General features: G+C 40.4%; 1 protein-coding gene across 1 annotated transcript in view; it reads left to right on the top strand.

Annotated features, from left to right (window-relative positions):
- Positions 1 to 14,693, top strand: part of LOC137594267 (mothers against decapentaplegic homolog 3) — a 40,143-nt gene extending 25,450 nt beyond the window's left edge. The window contains exons 2-8 of the mRNA XM_068313642.1: positions 5,731 to 5,924; positions 6,199 to 6,333; positions 6,816 to 6,941; positions 7,816 to 8,028; positions 9,505 to 9,642; positions 11,033 to 11,177; positions 12,203 to 14,693. Of these exons, the coding sequence (XP_068169743.1) occupies positions 5,731 to 5,924; positions 6,199 to 6,333; positions 6,816 to 6,941; positions 7,816 to 8,028; positions 9,505 to 9,642; positions 11,033 to 11,177; positions 12,203 to 12,326 (1,075 nt within the window). The 3' untranslated portion in view covers positions 12,327 to 14,693. The remainder of the gene's footprint in view (positions 1 to 5,730; positions 5,925 to 6,198; positions 6,334 to 6,815; positions 6,942 to 7,815; positions 8,029 to 9,504; positions 9,643 to 11,032; positions 11,178 to 12,202) is intronic.
- The last annotated feature ends 664 nt before the right edge of the window (positions 14,694 to 15,357 follow it).

Genomic DNA, 15,357 nt, shown 5'->3' on the forward strand with positions numbered 1-15,357 from the left:
CTCTTTTCAAAAAGAGCTGGGCTTGCACTAGGAGCTAGTATGACTAAGCCACTGTGGCTCAGTGTAAAAGAATTGAGCAAGCCACAAAAAGCTACACTGTGTGTCCAAGATAGCGGTGCAGCACGTGGACGACCGACGCTCGTTGCGGGGGGCGTTGGGGGGGTCTGGGGGGCCTCCCCCGGGAAATTTTTTAGAAAATGGGGTCGTTTTCCTTCATTCGGAGGGCAAAATCTTCTGTTCAGTTTACCTACAAAAATACACTAAAGTCAACAGTTCAAGCTTAACTATCTGTATTTCTATCCTACTTTATGCAGGTGTGAATGTGATATTCAACAATTGAAAACTTGCATTCACTCTGTGAAGATAGTCATACAAAATATTACTCAATGTTTACTTGTTTTACTGAGACTTGAATACATTTTAACTTTGACCACCACCAACGCCATTGGTATGCCATAGTTTTTTTTTTTTTTTAATTCAATAACATGATTTTTCATTTCAATTTAAAAAGGCATGAAAAATAACAAGCAAGGTGAATACATATTTACATGCATTGCTGGTTATTCCTGCCGGTCATAGGGAACAAAAGTCTAAGACAAGTATTGACAATATCTTTCATTTACCTTCTGATCGGTCTGTAGTGAATGCCTCTCAGCATTCACCATTTGTTTATTAATGAGGATTTTAACACAAACTCTACTATAAAACACTGAATTCTTTTGATCGATCGTCCTCGCCTTGTCGTACACCAATCCGTACACCAATGTCGTACACCGCTAGCGCCGCTCGTTAGCGGCAGTAGTGGCCCTAGCGCTAGTGAGCGAAAAAGTTTAAGTTTTAGCCTTTTTTCCGTAAAAATAAGAACGCCACTGTGGCTACACAGTCTAAAAACCTTGTAGCCAATCTGGTATTTACTTCGCCTATGGCGAAGTGGCGAATGGCTAGCGCAAGCCCAGAAGAGGGATCGGAGGGTGTGTTCCAACTATAGGGGGATCACACTCCAGAGCCTCCTGGGTAAAGTCTATTCCAGGGTACTGGAGCAGAGTATGAGACCTATAGTCGAACTGTGGATTCAGGAGGAACAATGCGGTTTTCATCCTGGTTGCGGAACACTGGACCAGCTCTACACTCTCCATCGAGTGTTTGAGGGTTCATGGGAGTTTGCCCAACCAGTCCACATGTGTTTTGTGGATCTGGAGAAAGCATCTGATCTTGTCCCTCGTGATATTTTTTGTGGGGAGTGTTCTGGGAGTAGGGGGTTTGGGTCCCTGTATGACCGAAGCCAGAGCTTGATTCGCATTGCCAACAGAAAGTTAGGCCTGTTCCAAGTGCTTATTGACTTCGGCAGGGCTGATCTCTATCACTGGTTCTGTCTATTCCCTGTCTATTCCCTCACTCTATCACTTGTTCACAAGTGAGGGTAGGGTGGAACGTGAGATTGACCGAAGCCTCTGCAGTGATGCAGTTGTTTTATAGGTTTGTCCAGGTGAAGGAGCTGAGTCATAAGACGAAGCTCTAGATTTACCGGTCAGTCTACGTTCTGACTCTACCCTATGGTCATGAGCTTTGGATCATGACCGACAGGAAAGGTGTTCTGGGTATGTTCCATTGGGAGGAGACCTCGGGGAAGACGTAGGACACGCTGGAGATACTATGTCTCTCTGTTGACCTGGGAACACCTCGGGATCCCTCTGGAGAAGCTGGAAGAGGTATCTGGGGGGAAAGAGAAGTATGGGCATCCCTTTTAGACTGTTGCCCCTGCGACCCGGCCCCGAATAAGTGGCTAAAGATAAATGGATGGATGGATTTGTCTATTGGAAACTGAAACATTCCAAATTACAATTGATTCCAGATCATCAAGTGCCAGGTAACTAAAAAAACAATCAGTTCTGCTTATTGGTCCCTGCAAATACATATGTAACTGCCTGAAAGGATTCTATTGAAGTGTGCGTTTTCATTAATGCATCAGTAAGTCTATTTCTATGAGCCAGCCTGCACAGTTAACTTCATAAAACAGTCAAAAGTGTGGTTTCAATTTGAATCTCGAACCTGGCAAAACATTTACCAATGTAAATATAAAATACCTCGATCTGCAGTGTGTCATCAGCCAGTGCTAGAAGCATTTAGATGTGATGCTATAAACCAAGAGAAAACTGAACAGTGCGGCATTGCAGAGCATTGGGGCTGCAGGCTGGAACTGGTCCACAGGTCAATTGATACCGAGCTGCAAAAGAAAGAATTAATAACTTAATTTTTTTTGTTATCAATTATCTGATTCTGAATGATGTTTGATTTTGGAAAATTAACGGATTCTCTCTGCCACACCTGTTAATCTTGATTCATGTTGGTCGGTCTCATAGCTACCTTCTTACAGGGGCGCTCTGGCTAGCATCACAGAATCCATTACCACCAATCTGAAATTCACAAGCTTACAAAACGAACAAAAACAAGTGTCTTTGCAAAGTTTCTTTGCGCAGACTTAAGAGCCAGTGAGGAGCTAGAAGAAGAACCTACAACTTCAAGGGAAAAAATCTGTGTGCGTGTATGTGGGAGGTTTGGGGATCTGCCATATCTATCAAACGTCTCTTTTTTGTCTTTGCTGTGTGCTCGGCGGTTCCTCCCTTTGCAGATTAACTGAGAATCAGACGTAAGATTCTTTCTTTGTTTTAGTAACACCAGTAATTTCGCCATGATCCGCAGTATCAGGTAACTGCTGCAACCCTACTGTTGAGGCTTTGAGCAGAGTTGTGTAGGTTTTTTTCTGGACTGCTGCTGCCCCAATGGAGCTTAAAGCACAGCAGCTGCTCATTGGTTCATGCTTGACTGAGCCACCCACGAAAGAAATACTGTATGTGCTGATGGTTTCATAGTGATTTACTCTGTCTTCCCTGGGAGACTTTCTGTTGTATACAGAAACACTTTTTTGAAACCATATTGGAAGGGGTTTAACAAAGAGAAGGACATTAAGTGCTATAGGAGCATCAGTAGCCGTTAATGCCATTGCATTTTATTCATGTCTGTCTCAGCCCACGCACTCAGTCTAGCCTCACCAAACACCCACACAGCAGCAAGGACCAAACACACAGAGCACTTGCATCAGTTTAGCCCTTTTCCTGACTTAACACATCCACAAGGGCTTGTACATTTTTTTTCCATTTATGTGATTCAGATCTCCGCAATAAGCCTAATTTGGGTCGTATCTCTTTGAGGGTTAGAATGCTCTATTGTTGTAAATGATTCCGTAGATTGTGTGTTGATCACTGTTTCATGTTTCTTTGGAGCTATCTTTTAATTTCCCATGATTGTCTTTAATAACTGTGATTTAGTATGGTGTAGCTGCTACATTTCTTTGTTCTCTTGTTATGTTTTGTCCAAAGACTTGTGAAACCAAATTGTATAAGGAGTTGGTTTGGAAGTGAGTTTTCGTACAGCTTGCAGCAGTATTACTGTATTAAAATCCTGATTCACTGTAACATCAACCACCAACAAAAATAGTTAATGAAGTTAAAGGAAAAAAAAACTTCAAGATGTCAGCATAGCTTCAAGATGTCAATGTAATAAAAACTACAATAGAAAAGAGGAGCAGTGGACAAGTAGACTCACAAACTGTGAGTATTTGCCTAAGATCGTTACATGCTACGACACATTTCATTTCAAACATTTTATTTGGTATGTACTTGGCATTTGGTTTGTACTTGGTTGCATAGCAACTTAATTTTTTTCCCTTTTATCTACTCTAATTAGATTGCACCGTGTTACCAATACCTCAATGTTGTTCAGTGTCTTCTCTCATGGTGGGCAAAAGCATCCTTTATGTGTTTAAAATTTATTGAGGTTTTCTGAATGTGTCACGTCTGTTTTCACAAGGTGTCCTTACCCGTATTGAATTTAGTAGTGACCATAGTGTGTACATTGGACATCATTTCTATTATAATTGACATATTTATTAAGAAAAGGCCTGCTTTTCTGTGTGGTATTGACTAAAATAAAATTTTATGGTAAGCAACTTTAATTCTGTTTGAGTGGCTACTGGATCACGTATGTTTATAATCTCTTCAAACTGAAGTGTGATGACAACTTATTTCTCTTTGACCATTTTAATCATTAGACAACTACAAAGGATTAATTTCTTCCTGCTGTACCTGACTTTCATCATAAGGATGTTGTGTGCAAGAGAGTCTATATTACATGTACACATGATCTTGTGTTTATTCATAGTGAACAAGAGATTTCTCTTATGCCTTTGAGTGCATGGTGTGTAATCACAATTTAGGGGAAGTTAGATCAGTGAAAAGCATATTTTCATGATTAGTCTTGTTGGTTGGCCAGATATGTTAATTTAAGTAAAGCATTAGTGGATAAAGAGTAATTATTACAGATGTTTGTTTTTTGTTATTTTACCAAAAGTTAAATGCTGGCAGTGTCACTAATACAATAGGGATGCAGTCATTTAGCATCTATTCATAAATGATGTCAGAGTTTTTGAACAAAAGATCCAGACAGTCCTTGAGCTCACATCAATCTGTCTGAGTTTCAGCTTGTATTTTCACTGTTTCTGACTGCAGTATATGTAGGCTTCCATGGTCGCTGTAAAGTTCACTAAGCAGAATTTAAAAATGAATAAAGGACCACACCAAGAATCAAAGCTTTGCCATCCTCCTCCTTGGACCCTATTTCAAGATTTTCCATGATTCCAGCCTTAATGGTGTGGTTTTATGTTCAAAAAACAAGTTTTGCGTCAAAGACAGATTGCTGTTAGATAATTCAGATTTTTTTCACCATCTTTAAACAGACCACTGTTTTAAAACACAAAAATAAAAGGCTGAATCTAGCAATCTCACCATGTTTTAAACATACTCAGCAAAACCAGGACGAATCTGCAAAAATATGTCCCTTAACTCAAAACGCAACAGGTGGTAAGACATTCAAAACACTATCACAATACATCATAAAAGACACAACTCTCTCTGGACTGCTTTAATTTTAATTTTTTAATTTAATAACTGACAAGCAGTTATCAGCTTTATAATTACCATGAAACTATCAAGATTACAACTACTTTTTCCTCAGTAAAATAGATTGTTTGATTCAGCTGGACAGTGAGTTTGACACATGTGGCCTACTTCATCATAACTACAATAGTCTGCAGCATCAAAAGGCTGCTTTTTATTGTCTGGCAGCCAAAGTCCTCATCCTGTCAACGGTATTGTTAAGCAGATAATTCCACATGTTATGCATCACAATGAAATTTCCATCCTACAAACTGTGACATCATTGCAGGTTGATCATTTTTAAACAACATGCCCTGTTCACACAGCCAAGACCCTGCCAGTAAGAAATAAGGTCACGACCTTACAGTACACACCACAACTGAAAATGGCCAGGTGTTAAGGTTATTTTTGTATGAGAACCAACTTAAATATCTTGTAAAATTAATTTAAAGAATTTTTTTAATTGGCAAACAAATTTTGTATTCCTGCATGATGTCAACACTTTGTAGTCAAAGCAATTGGGTTTTAAAATGTCACCATCAGTTCTAATGTGAAATGCTTTAGTTTCAAAGACTGGACCAACGTTCAGTCTATAAGCTGATCAGAACTTGTAGAATGGTAATATCATTCATGTCGTGAAAACATCACCACAGTTAACACTTTCTTTCAGCGAAATATAACCAGGATTTCAAAAAGAATCCTTGACAAGCCCCCCTGACTTGTCTCCTCCTGCCTGCAGGTCTCTGGATGGCCGTCTGCAGGTTTCACACAGGAAAGGTCTGCCCCATGTCATCTACTGCCGTCTTTGGCGCTGGCCCGACCTGCAGTCCCATCATGAATTGCGGGCAGTGGAAATGTGCGAGTATGCTTTTCACACCAAGAAGGATGAAGTGTGTGTCAACCCATACCACTACCAGAGAGTGGAGACACCAGGTATGAACACTTGGGATGTTGTTGTTTTTTGTTTTTTTTAAACTCCCAGGTGCAGTCTGTCATAGCTGTTGGGTGAATTTTGAACAACTTTTTCCCAGAAATTCACGTTGCTATCAGGGTCTCTGTCTGCTTTTTCCATGCTTATGTTTATGGACATGTTTTATCTGAAGAGTATAGACAGGCTTTTACTGCACATTCCATCCTACTCCGGTGTTTCGTTGTATGATTTTTAATACATATAATATATATCTGTGTCTTTATTTCCATTACACAGTGCTTCCACCTGTGCTGGTACCCAGACACACAGAAATCCCCAGTGAGTTCCCGCCCCTGGATGACTACAGCCATTCAATCCCTGAAAATACCAACTTCCCTGCTGGCATTGAGCCCCAGAGCAACTACATACCAGGTACCAGCATGCCTTCAAACACCACTCACACTGAATTCCACACAGTGTCCTGTTGTAGCATAGTGTCTCTTCAGGAGTTATTTGTCAAAAGAAAGTAAGGTCTAGATGACCTTGAGTTTAAATTCCTCATTACAGTTCTCCTATTATCAAATCAGTTGCATCAGAGACGTGCATATTGATTGGTGTCTGGTGCCACAGTTATGCATTCTTGCAGTCAATCCAGGCACGTCAGCAATTGTTACCTCAGGGAAGAGAAATTAATCTGATGTCTGAGCAAAAAAACATGAGGAAAGAGTGATGCAGAGAACTATGAAAAATCTGAGGTTTTGCTGTCTGTGATCCTAGTTTTGTGGCCGTTTTTGTCAATTAATTAGATCCTATATGCCCATAGTGATTTACACCTGATCTATAGATGACAGATCTTTGCCATTAATGTGATGGGCTGTGGTTTGTGTTTCTTTGTTTTGTGGTGGGTCTCTCAGAAACTCCGCCACCAGGCTACCTCAGTGAAGATGGAGAGACCAGCGATCACCAGATGACCCACAGCATGGACACAAGCTCCCCAAACCTGTCGCCCAATCCCGTTTCACCTACTCACAGCAATTTAGGTAAGTCCTGTGTGTCTGTGTGCGTGCCTTTTACATGTTAGTGTAGTCTCTATTTGCCTTCTCTTACAGACAAATGTGTCCATTGTGTATGTTCCTCGTGGGAATTCTCTTTGATTTAACTCCATTTTTTGTAAAAGGAAACCAGGTAATGAAAGAAGCCTTTGTCTTGCCTTTGTCATGTGTGTGACGCGTTTCAGAGGTCTACACACCATTCATCCCACGCTAACATCAACAGTAAAATACTATATTTATTCTATCAGGACAGGAAAACACCAGCAGTCTTGGCCAGAAAGCTACTGGTCAGAAAAGAATAACAAACATTCATCCTGCTGTCTGTTCTGGACTTTAAAGCCAAGGAGAGAGAAGAAAAATAGCAGAGTGACCTGAAGCAGTAGAAGTTACTGAAAATAATAATGGATAACCCTGTCATTTGACCGTTTTTCCAGAATCGTACCAGGCTCAATTGGTTTTCCACATTGTATTTGCTAAATGTGAAACCATATCGGGTGGAAGTTTTGTGATGCAAGTTCAAGCAAATATTTTATTTCTTATTGTTTTTCTTCTCCATCTGCATCCACCTCTACTCCTTCTCTCCACATTTTCTATATTTCTCCTTGATGTTGCTCTTCGTTTCTTTCCTGTCTTCTGGACTTTATTTTTTTGGGTTTTCGTATTAACTTTGACCCGGATATCCTGTAAACTGTCCATTTTTTTCTTTCTACTTGATTCCAAACATCAAATAGTTTGATTGATGTGAATATTTCCACTGCTGTACTAGAGTTGTGCTGAACATTCGTTGGCTTCTCCCCCCCTGCCTGCTTTTCATTTTGGTTTAAAGACAACAAACGGTATCTTTCCTTTCTTTCTGGGTCAGACCTTCAGCCGGTAACGTACTGCGAGCCAGCATTCTGGTGTTCGATTTCCTACTATGAGTTGAACCAGCGTGTGGGAGAGACTTTCCACGCCTCGCAGCCCTCACTGACAGTGGATGGCTTCACGGATCCCTCCAACTCGGAGCGCTTCTGTCTCGGTCTGTTGTCTAACGTGAACCGCAATGCGGCTGTGGAGCTGACACGTCGGCACATCGGTAGGACACACAAAAAGTGTTGTTGTTTTTTTCAAAACCCTTGTCCATACATAAATTGTGCCATGTTTCTACGGTGCAAATCTAGAAAAGGCGCAGTCAAATTTAATATATTAATGCCTTGCCTGTTCTTGAAATGTTTTCCCGCAACTGAAATGTGTCACTACTGTAACACAGCAACGCACTGCAATAAAAACTATTATATTAATTTGTTAAAATTGTGTGTCCATACACCCTCTAAAGAATATTTTTATAAATTTATTAAGGGTTTTACAATCAAATCACTTCAAATATATTTTTAAACAAATTTCAAAGTTTATTTTCCAAGACTCATCCACGTTTAAATGAATTTTTTTTTTGTAAAAATCCAGTAATCTTAAAGGTCTCAGAGTTAATTAGTTATTACATTGAATGCACCTTTAGCTAATATTTATTCTATAATTTAATTTAATGACTATGGTCTTAATTTACAAAACACTCCCGTTATGGTTGTGACTGTACTGTTTGGTCGTGACCACATGATTATGTTTGCAAAGTTGTACTGTATCCCCTCAACCATATTGTTTAACATTAACTCATAACTTGCCTTACAATTTGAATTTTACGCAAATAAACGCAAATGTTTATAATCCATAAAATGAGGGCATTTACTGTTTTAAATTACTTCAACATAGCAGCACATCTACCGCAACATGACATTAGAACATCTAACGTGTTTTGTACTTAAAAGAACAAAAATATAGAAAATTAAGTTATTCATATACTGAAATGATAACCTATAACAGCTCCTTCATGATGCACCTCCAATGAGCAACTTATAAAGGGACGGCACCTTGCTCAAGAGCGCCTTGGCAGTGCTCGGGAGGTGAACTGACACATCCCACTGTCACTTCACACTCCTGGGTCTTGAACCACCGACCCTCCGGTCCCCAGTCCAAGACGTAGTGGCCAAAAATTCAGATATGTGGCTAAAACCAGGCTCCACCCACGTGGTAAAACAACTTGTGTGACAGTTGTGACATTTGAAGCATGTTTTGTAATTTAAAAAAAGCAAAGTGAATCCAAATTTTTTACATTCTAATTAAAATAAATCAAACATATTTTGAAATTTCCATTGGAAAACGTGAAAAAAAAATCATTTTTAAGTATTATTTTCAGGGATTGAAATGTAGGGGTTTGAGATTGGGACAACTACTTCTCAATAGGAAGTACCTAGGAAGGTAGCATAAATGATGATTTTGTATATATTCAGTTTAATTACTATTTAGTTACAGCGCTGTGTTTAACTAGATCACAACATAGTCTTTATAAAGATTGAAAGTCTGAATTCTGAATTGTTAAGTAGGTTTTTTTATTGTGGGACAGCAATTTGCACGAATCCGATGGAATGACCCATATGTTTTTTCACACCTGTGAAGACACCATCAGTGTCTTCATTGTGACATCATCTGAGTCCATGATTCTGTCTGTTTTCCACAGGCCGTGGAGTGCGGCTATATTACATCGGTGGGGAAGTGTTTGCTGAATGTCTCAGTGATAGCGCTATCTTTGTCCAGAGTCCCAACTGTAACCAGCGTTATGGCTGGCACCCTGCTACAGTCTGTAAGATCCCTCCAGGTACGTGACCACCACCACAGCCATTCCCCAACCCGCCCCCGATAGCAACTGAGACCGTAAGTTGAAGACGGAGTGATGTTCAAATGGGGCACTGAACCCTAAATTTCCCTTTGTGGGTAGATCATTGGGTCATAAGGAGTGAATGCATGTGTGAATGGGTGAATTAGTCCTTTGGATAAAAGCTCTACATGCTCTCCATGTAAAGGTGCAGTCCATTTTACTAGTTTACTAGATCAAGGACATCCAGATGCTTGTATGTATGTTTTCTCATTTTACCATTTACTTACACAGTATTAATTCATGTTTCCTTGAACTTTGACAGTTTGTAATGTTAGGATCAGAAACACAATACTATAACAAATAACAGCAATAACAAACACATGAACCCCACACTGATGGGGATGACCTTCCACCACCACCACCACCACCACATTTCCAGTATAACTACTGAAATATCTATGACAAACATACACCGAAGGGACTTGTTAGGCAGGCTGTTAAGAATCTTTCCTAATTCTTTAAAATCTGTAAGTTGGAAAATATTTACCGCTGCTGTATCGTCACAGCAGAGCTCCTGACTTCCCCTCAGTACCAGTCTGAGGATGTCCTGTGGAACGCTTTTCTGTTCACAGTGATCTGTTTTTAACATGATTAATAACTTGCTTCGTGTGCGATGAGAGTGTTGCAAGATTTTCCCCAAAACATCCGTCTTACTAAGTGTCAACACAAGCCCCTCTCCCCTACACAAGTATGCAATGTTAGTTCTTATCTGAATAATAACCCAGCTGACGTCACAAGTGTTTTCTTTTTGGTTGGACTACCTAACGACTCTGTAGCACCTTCACACTACACTCAGAATAACATAAACCTACGAAAAGTAAATGAATCCATATCCTGTTGACGTGAGACAAGTGTAGGAAATATCTGAGCTATGTATCATTTAAGCAGAAAGAAAATGACACCACATTGTTTAAGCATTCTCAGGCAATGTGTAAGAGCACAGCTGATTCACAGTGTGATCCCACCGTGAAGCAGATGTCATTTCTTTGCTGGGGAGGTTCCCATAAATAAAATAAACTTTTAAATTAAGAACTACATTTCATTACAACCAGTTTATTCACTATTTCATTTCTAAAATATTGTTTGTCACAAGAAGACCATCAAGGTGTTACACAATATTTGTTCCCAAATGCACTGTTACTCCTCACAGCAGCTAAATTCATTTCTCTGACGGAACCTCCTTAAGGGATGAATAAAGTTATACTCTACATGAACTCTGGTGTTCTGCTTTAAGCCAGCCACAGCAAAAGCAGTGAACTCTGGGTATTGGGTGAACCCAGGCGCGGCCATTGACTGATGTTTAGTTTTGTCTTTTTTTTGTGTCCTGCAGGATGTAACCTGAAGATCTTCAACAACCAGGAGTTTGCTGCGCTGCTAGCCCAGTCGGTCAACCAGGGTTTCGAGGCCGTGTACCAGCTCACAAGGATGTGCACCATCCGAATGAGCTTCGTCAAGGGATGGGGAGCCGAGTACAGGTGAGCTGGAGTTATGGGTCAGCAGTCGGTTAGCGGTAAACGCTCACTCATGTTTTAAACGGTACACCTCAGAGGCCACAGAGTTGAGCTGCTCAGTAGACAGGGAAACCCACAGGTAAGTTGTCGGTAACATTCTAATTGCTGTTGTGCAAAGAGGACGTTCACGCTGCTATGTAAACACAGACAACAGCAACAAACAGAACGTGAATCACATCCACAATCCAGCCCCCCTCATTCAAAGACGTCTGCTCACCGTGAGTCCAGCCTATGACATCGCCGCGCCCTCATCAATGGGAACTGCCTCCACCTGGCACACGATCCTATTTTTAAGCAAACACATTGAGCTGTCAGACTTTCCCTCTTCAGCCCCTCCCTGTTTTCCATTCAGTCTGACTCACTGATAATGAGGAAGGAGGAGATGGAACAAACTCAGCAGAGTGTCGGCTCAGCACAGGAGGGTTTCCTCCAGGGGGGATCTCTGTGTGACTGCCCACCTTCCAGACCAAATTCTGACATGTGGAGACACTTAAAAACAGGATTTAGGTTACTGGACCAATCAGACGCTCCTTCTCTACCCCCAGCCTTCATGCTGTTCTTTCCCACGCTTCACGCTGTTTGTTTCCAAACTTTCACCTGTTCCATATGAATCTACTGAAAAATGCTCACAAGTGAGTCGATAAATGTAAAGACAAATGAAAGCGCTGAACAACTGTGGTAGATGTGAGGAGATGATAATTATTTCTATATTCTATGATTCTCCTTTGAAAACAAGTTGTTTCTTGTCCGATTGCCTTTGGTGTTACTTGACAGAAGTAACACCAAAGGCATGTTTTTGTGGGAACACACTGAGAGCCTGAAGCATAAAACCTTGGTTAAGTTGCGCTCCTTGTGTCTGGGGGGGTGTTTAAGGATTTGTTGAGCGACTTCACACAGAGACAGCCCAGCAATATCAAAGATGCTTTGTTTTTAAACGGCTTCCTCTGTGCGCTCATGGTCTGTTTCCGTTCCTCTTGTGTGTCCCCCAGGCGACAAACGGTGACCAGCACCCCCTGCTGGATCGAGCTGCACTTGAACGGCCCCCTGCAGTGGCTCGACAAGGTTCTCACACAGATGGGCTCCCCCAGCATCCACTGCTCCAGCGTCTCCTAGAGAACCCTTCATCACCCGATATCTGAACACCACGTCTCGTGTTGGTGACTAAAAACACACAGACTATAAACAGACAAGAATGACTTCACAACGACACAAAGATGACGAGCCCCTCCTCAATTAGCTCATTTTCACTCCGCAACAGTTTTTCCTCCCTCCCCACCAGCTGCCGCAGCACTTTTTACGCACGTTTTCTGAGGCTAGAGTGCCGTAAAGCAGCGCCGCGTTACCACAAACTCCCATTTTGTCTAGAATTATTTTGATTACAAGATTTTTAATCTTTGCCATCTAAGTGATTGAAGGGCAGAACATTTATATCAATCAGGAGATTCTGGTTTTCCTTTTCTTTTCTGTTTTTTTTAATGATTTTTACATTTTGTGTTGACATTTTAAAAGTCAACATTTGTTTTAAAGAAATGAATTGCATGTTTAATTCATAAAGATTTTGTAACAGGTGTAATAATATGTTGAATGCATTTCACTTGACCATGTCTCTGTATTTGGGCATTTGAAAGAGGTTATGAAGACATTTACAAATGTGACCCAGCGATAATGTAATGGAAATGTTTCAGCACCGTTTGTAAGCAGTGTGTGAAGGATTATACTGTAAGTCTGACACGTGTTGATGCTGTCGTTCATGCAGCCTTTGTTACTCTGACAACATGATGTTTAACAGTGCAGTTCAGACAGAAACAAACGACAAAGTACAGCTCTTTTAAAAACATGTATGAGTACTTAAAGACAGCGGCTCATCACAGGTCATGAGGAGGATGATGCACTTTTGTAAAATGTTAATATTCACATAAAGCAATGTCAGCAAAGTATATTGAGTGGCAGTTGTTCACAGCCACCCAAGCCATTGTCATAGGGTTATTTATCCTGCATTCATTTCAGGAAGCTTTGCCAATTTGCAAAATACTTTTGCAGCATTTTATTGTTTTATTGATAGGAATGTAATAGGCACTTGCACAGAACTTGAAAACATCTCCCTTGCTGTACTATTCTGCAAATGTTTAGTTAAACAAAGTGGACACAAAGTGTAGTCTGATTTTGTGTTATTCAAACTCTGTGGAAGGCTGTGTAAAGAGAGCAGGAAGTTGCCTCTGCTTTTGTCATTTTCTCTCGCAGCAGCCCCAACATTAGTCTTACTTTCAGCCATCTCAAATATTGACTTTTTGCACACTCAGGACCGTAAAAAAAAAAAGCAAACAGCTGAATTATGTACAGAAATGATTGAAAAGAATGCATGACTCTTGAAACTTTAAATTATATTTTGCTACCAATTATTTTTTTAGGAGAATAAGGTGATGAGTAACACGGCGGTAACTTTTTCTACCCTAAGTGTTATTGCATGACGTGACAGGAATTTACTGCAAGCATGTATGGGAATACAAATCTTGCATTTTGTACTTGTAAAGATAAAGAGTGTCAGTAAAATGGAGCTTTTTACAAAGGGACATGTTTAAATAGAAGCGTGTAAATAGCTTTCGTAGCTTTTAAATCTCAAAAGTGTTCCTGTTGTTTCGGTCAATGTGCATTCAGTGCATGCATGTGTCACGATCAGACCGTTCACCTGCGTAATGTTGCTGGTTTTGTAAACAGGAACAAAAAAGGAGGCTCAAAGGAGTTGATTATATATTCAAAACTTATCTCAGAAAAAGAAAACCTAGTTTTCTTAGCTTTGGTCCTGTTTCCTCTCGGCCCCCCACTGTGGTGGAAGTGGATTGATTTCCTTCTGGTTTTGTAACACTAGACAAACACACAGTGGGTGAAGGTTGATGTCATTTGGATCCTTTTTACAGTACTTATTTAGATTATCTCAGCTTTTGATGTTCATGCTAGCCCAGTGGTGCTAATCTTTAACATTGTAGGAACTGCAGAGAACCACAAAGCCATGAGTTTTCTCTTCATGCAGATTTTGATCTCTGCTTGATGATGATGATGATGGTAATGACCTCATCAACCAGTAGTGTGAGATTGTTTCAGGAACAGTAGTATCTACCAATCTGAGACATGACCGGGGTTTTTGTGGCGTTTCTGATGTCCTTGAAGGCAGCAGTCCTGATCCTGAAGGTTCTTTAACCCTCGGGGTCAATGTAATTACCCAGTAGGGAATATTTTGCAAGCAAATTTGTAATTTTTATACACTCCAAGTTATATTTTGCTTTTTCCCATTGTTAAAATTGTCCACTGTATTAGTTCATAGCCATTATTTGTGTTTTTGTGCTCTCAGTTGGTCTTTTTAGATGTCTTGTATAAAATTATACACTTTATTTTTCTCTGCCCATAAGACGTTAAATGTTATGCTTTATATTTTGTTTATTATTGTTGGTCTATGAATAAAATATATATCTTGTGGTGACACTTCGTGCTTCTTGTTTTGTATTTTATTTGAGCATGAATGATCCGTGTGGACTGATTTCACTTTAGAAGACAGAATGACTAAACTTGAAAATAATGAGTTTTGTTAGCAAAAAAGTGTTTGCAGACGTTGGTACAGGCCTCAGTGGAGGCTGTCGACTTCTGTAGTTTGGGGATTTCCCGGTATCTGGTGGATAATTTGGAGCTGTCCTCAGCAGCAGACAGAAAGAGTAATTACAGTCCCAAAGCAGACACTCACGCTTCTTCTCTTATTTCTGTCAGAAACGACTGCAAGCCCAACATTTGGGCTGTTATGGTGGCACAACATGTCTTTGAATGTGAATGCAGGCTGTGTTCCTACAGCCTTAAGGCGGAGGTGCCTGAACAATCTGCTAGTCTCTTCAGAAACCACTTGACTGCGGTGACAAATAGTACGCGTTCCAGAGAAAAGAAAGTAAAGTGAGAGCGTGGCGGGACTGAAAACAAAAGGTGTTTGACTCAGCTGCTTCAACCATTAAATGTCTGGATTGATCAGAAAGCATCCGTTCTGTAGCCGACACCTTTTGACTCTTTTCTTCCTTTGATGGTGAAGAAGATCTGAGTGCTCGTCTATGAAGTCTGCCGTCGCACAGCATATTTACCTTCATAGATTTCCTCCATTGTCTGGTGG

This window comes from Antennarius striatus, chromosome 1 (genome assembly GCF_040054535.1).
Source record: "Antennarius striatus isolate MH-2024 chromosome 1, ASM4005453v1, whole genome shotgun sequence".
Classification (NCBI taxonomy): Eukaryota; Metazoa; Chordata; class Actinopteri; order Lophiiformes; family Antennariidae; genus Antennarius; species Antennarius striatus.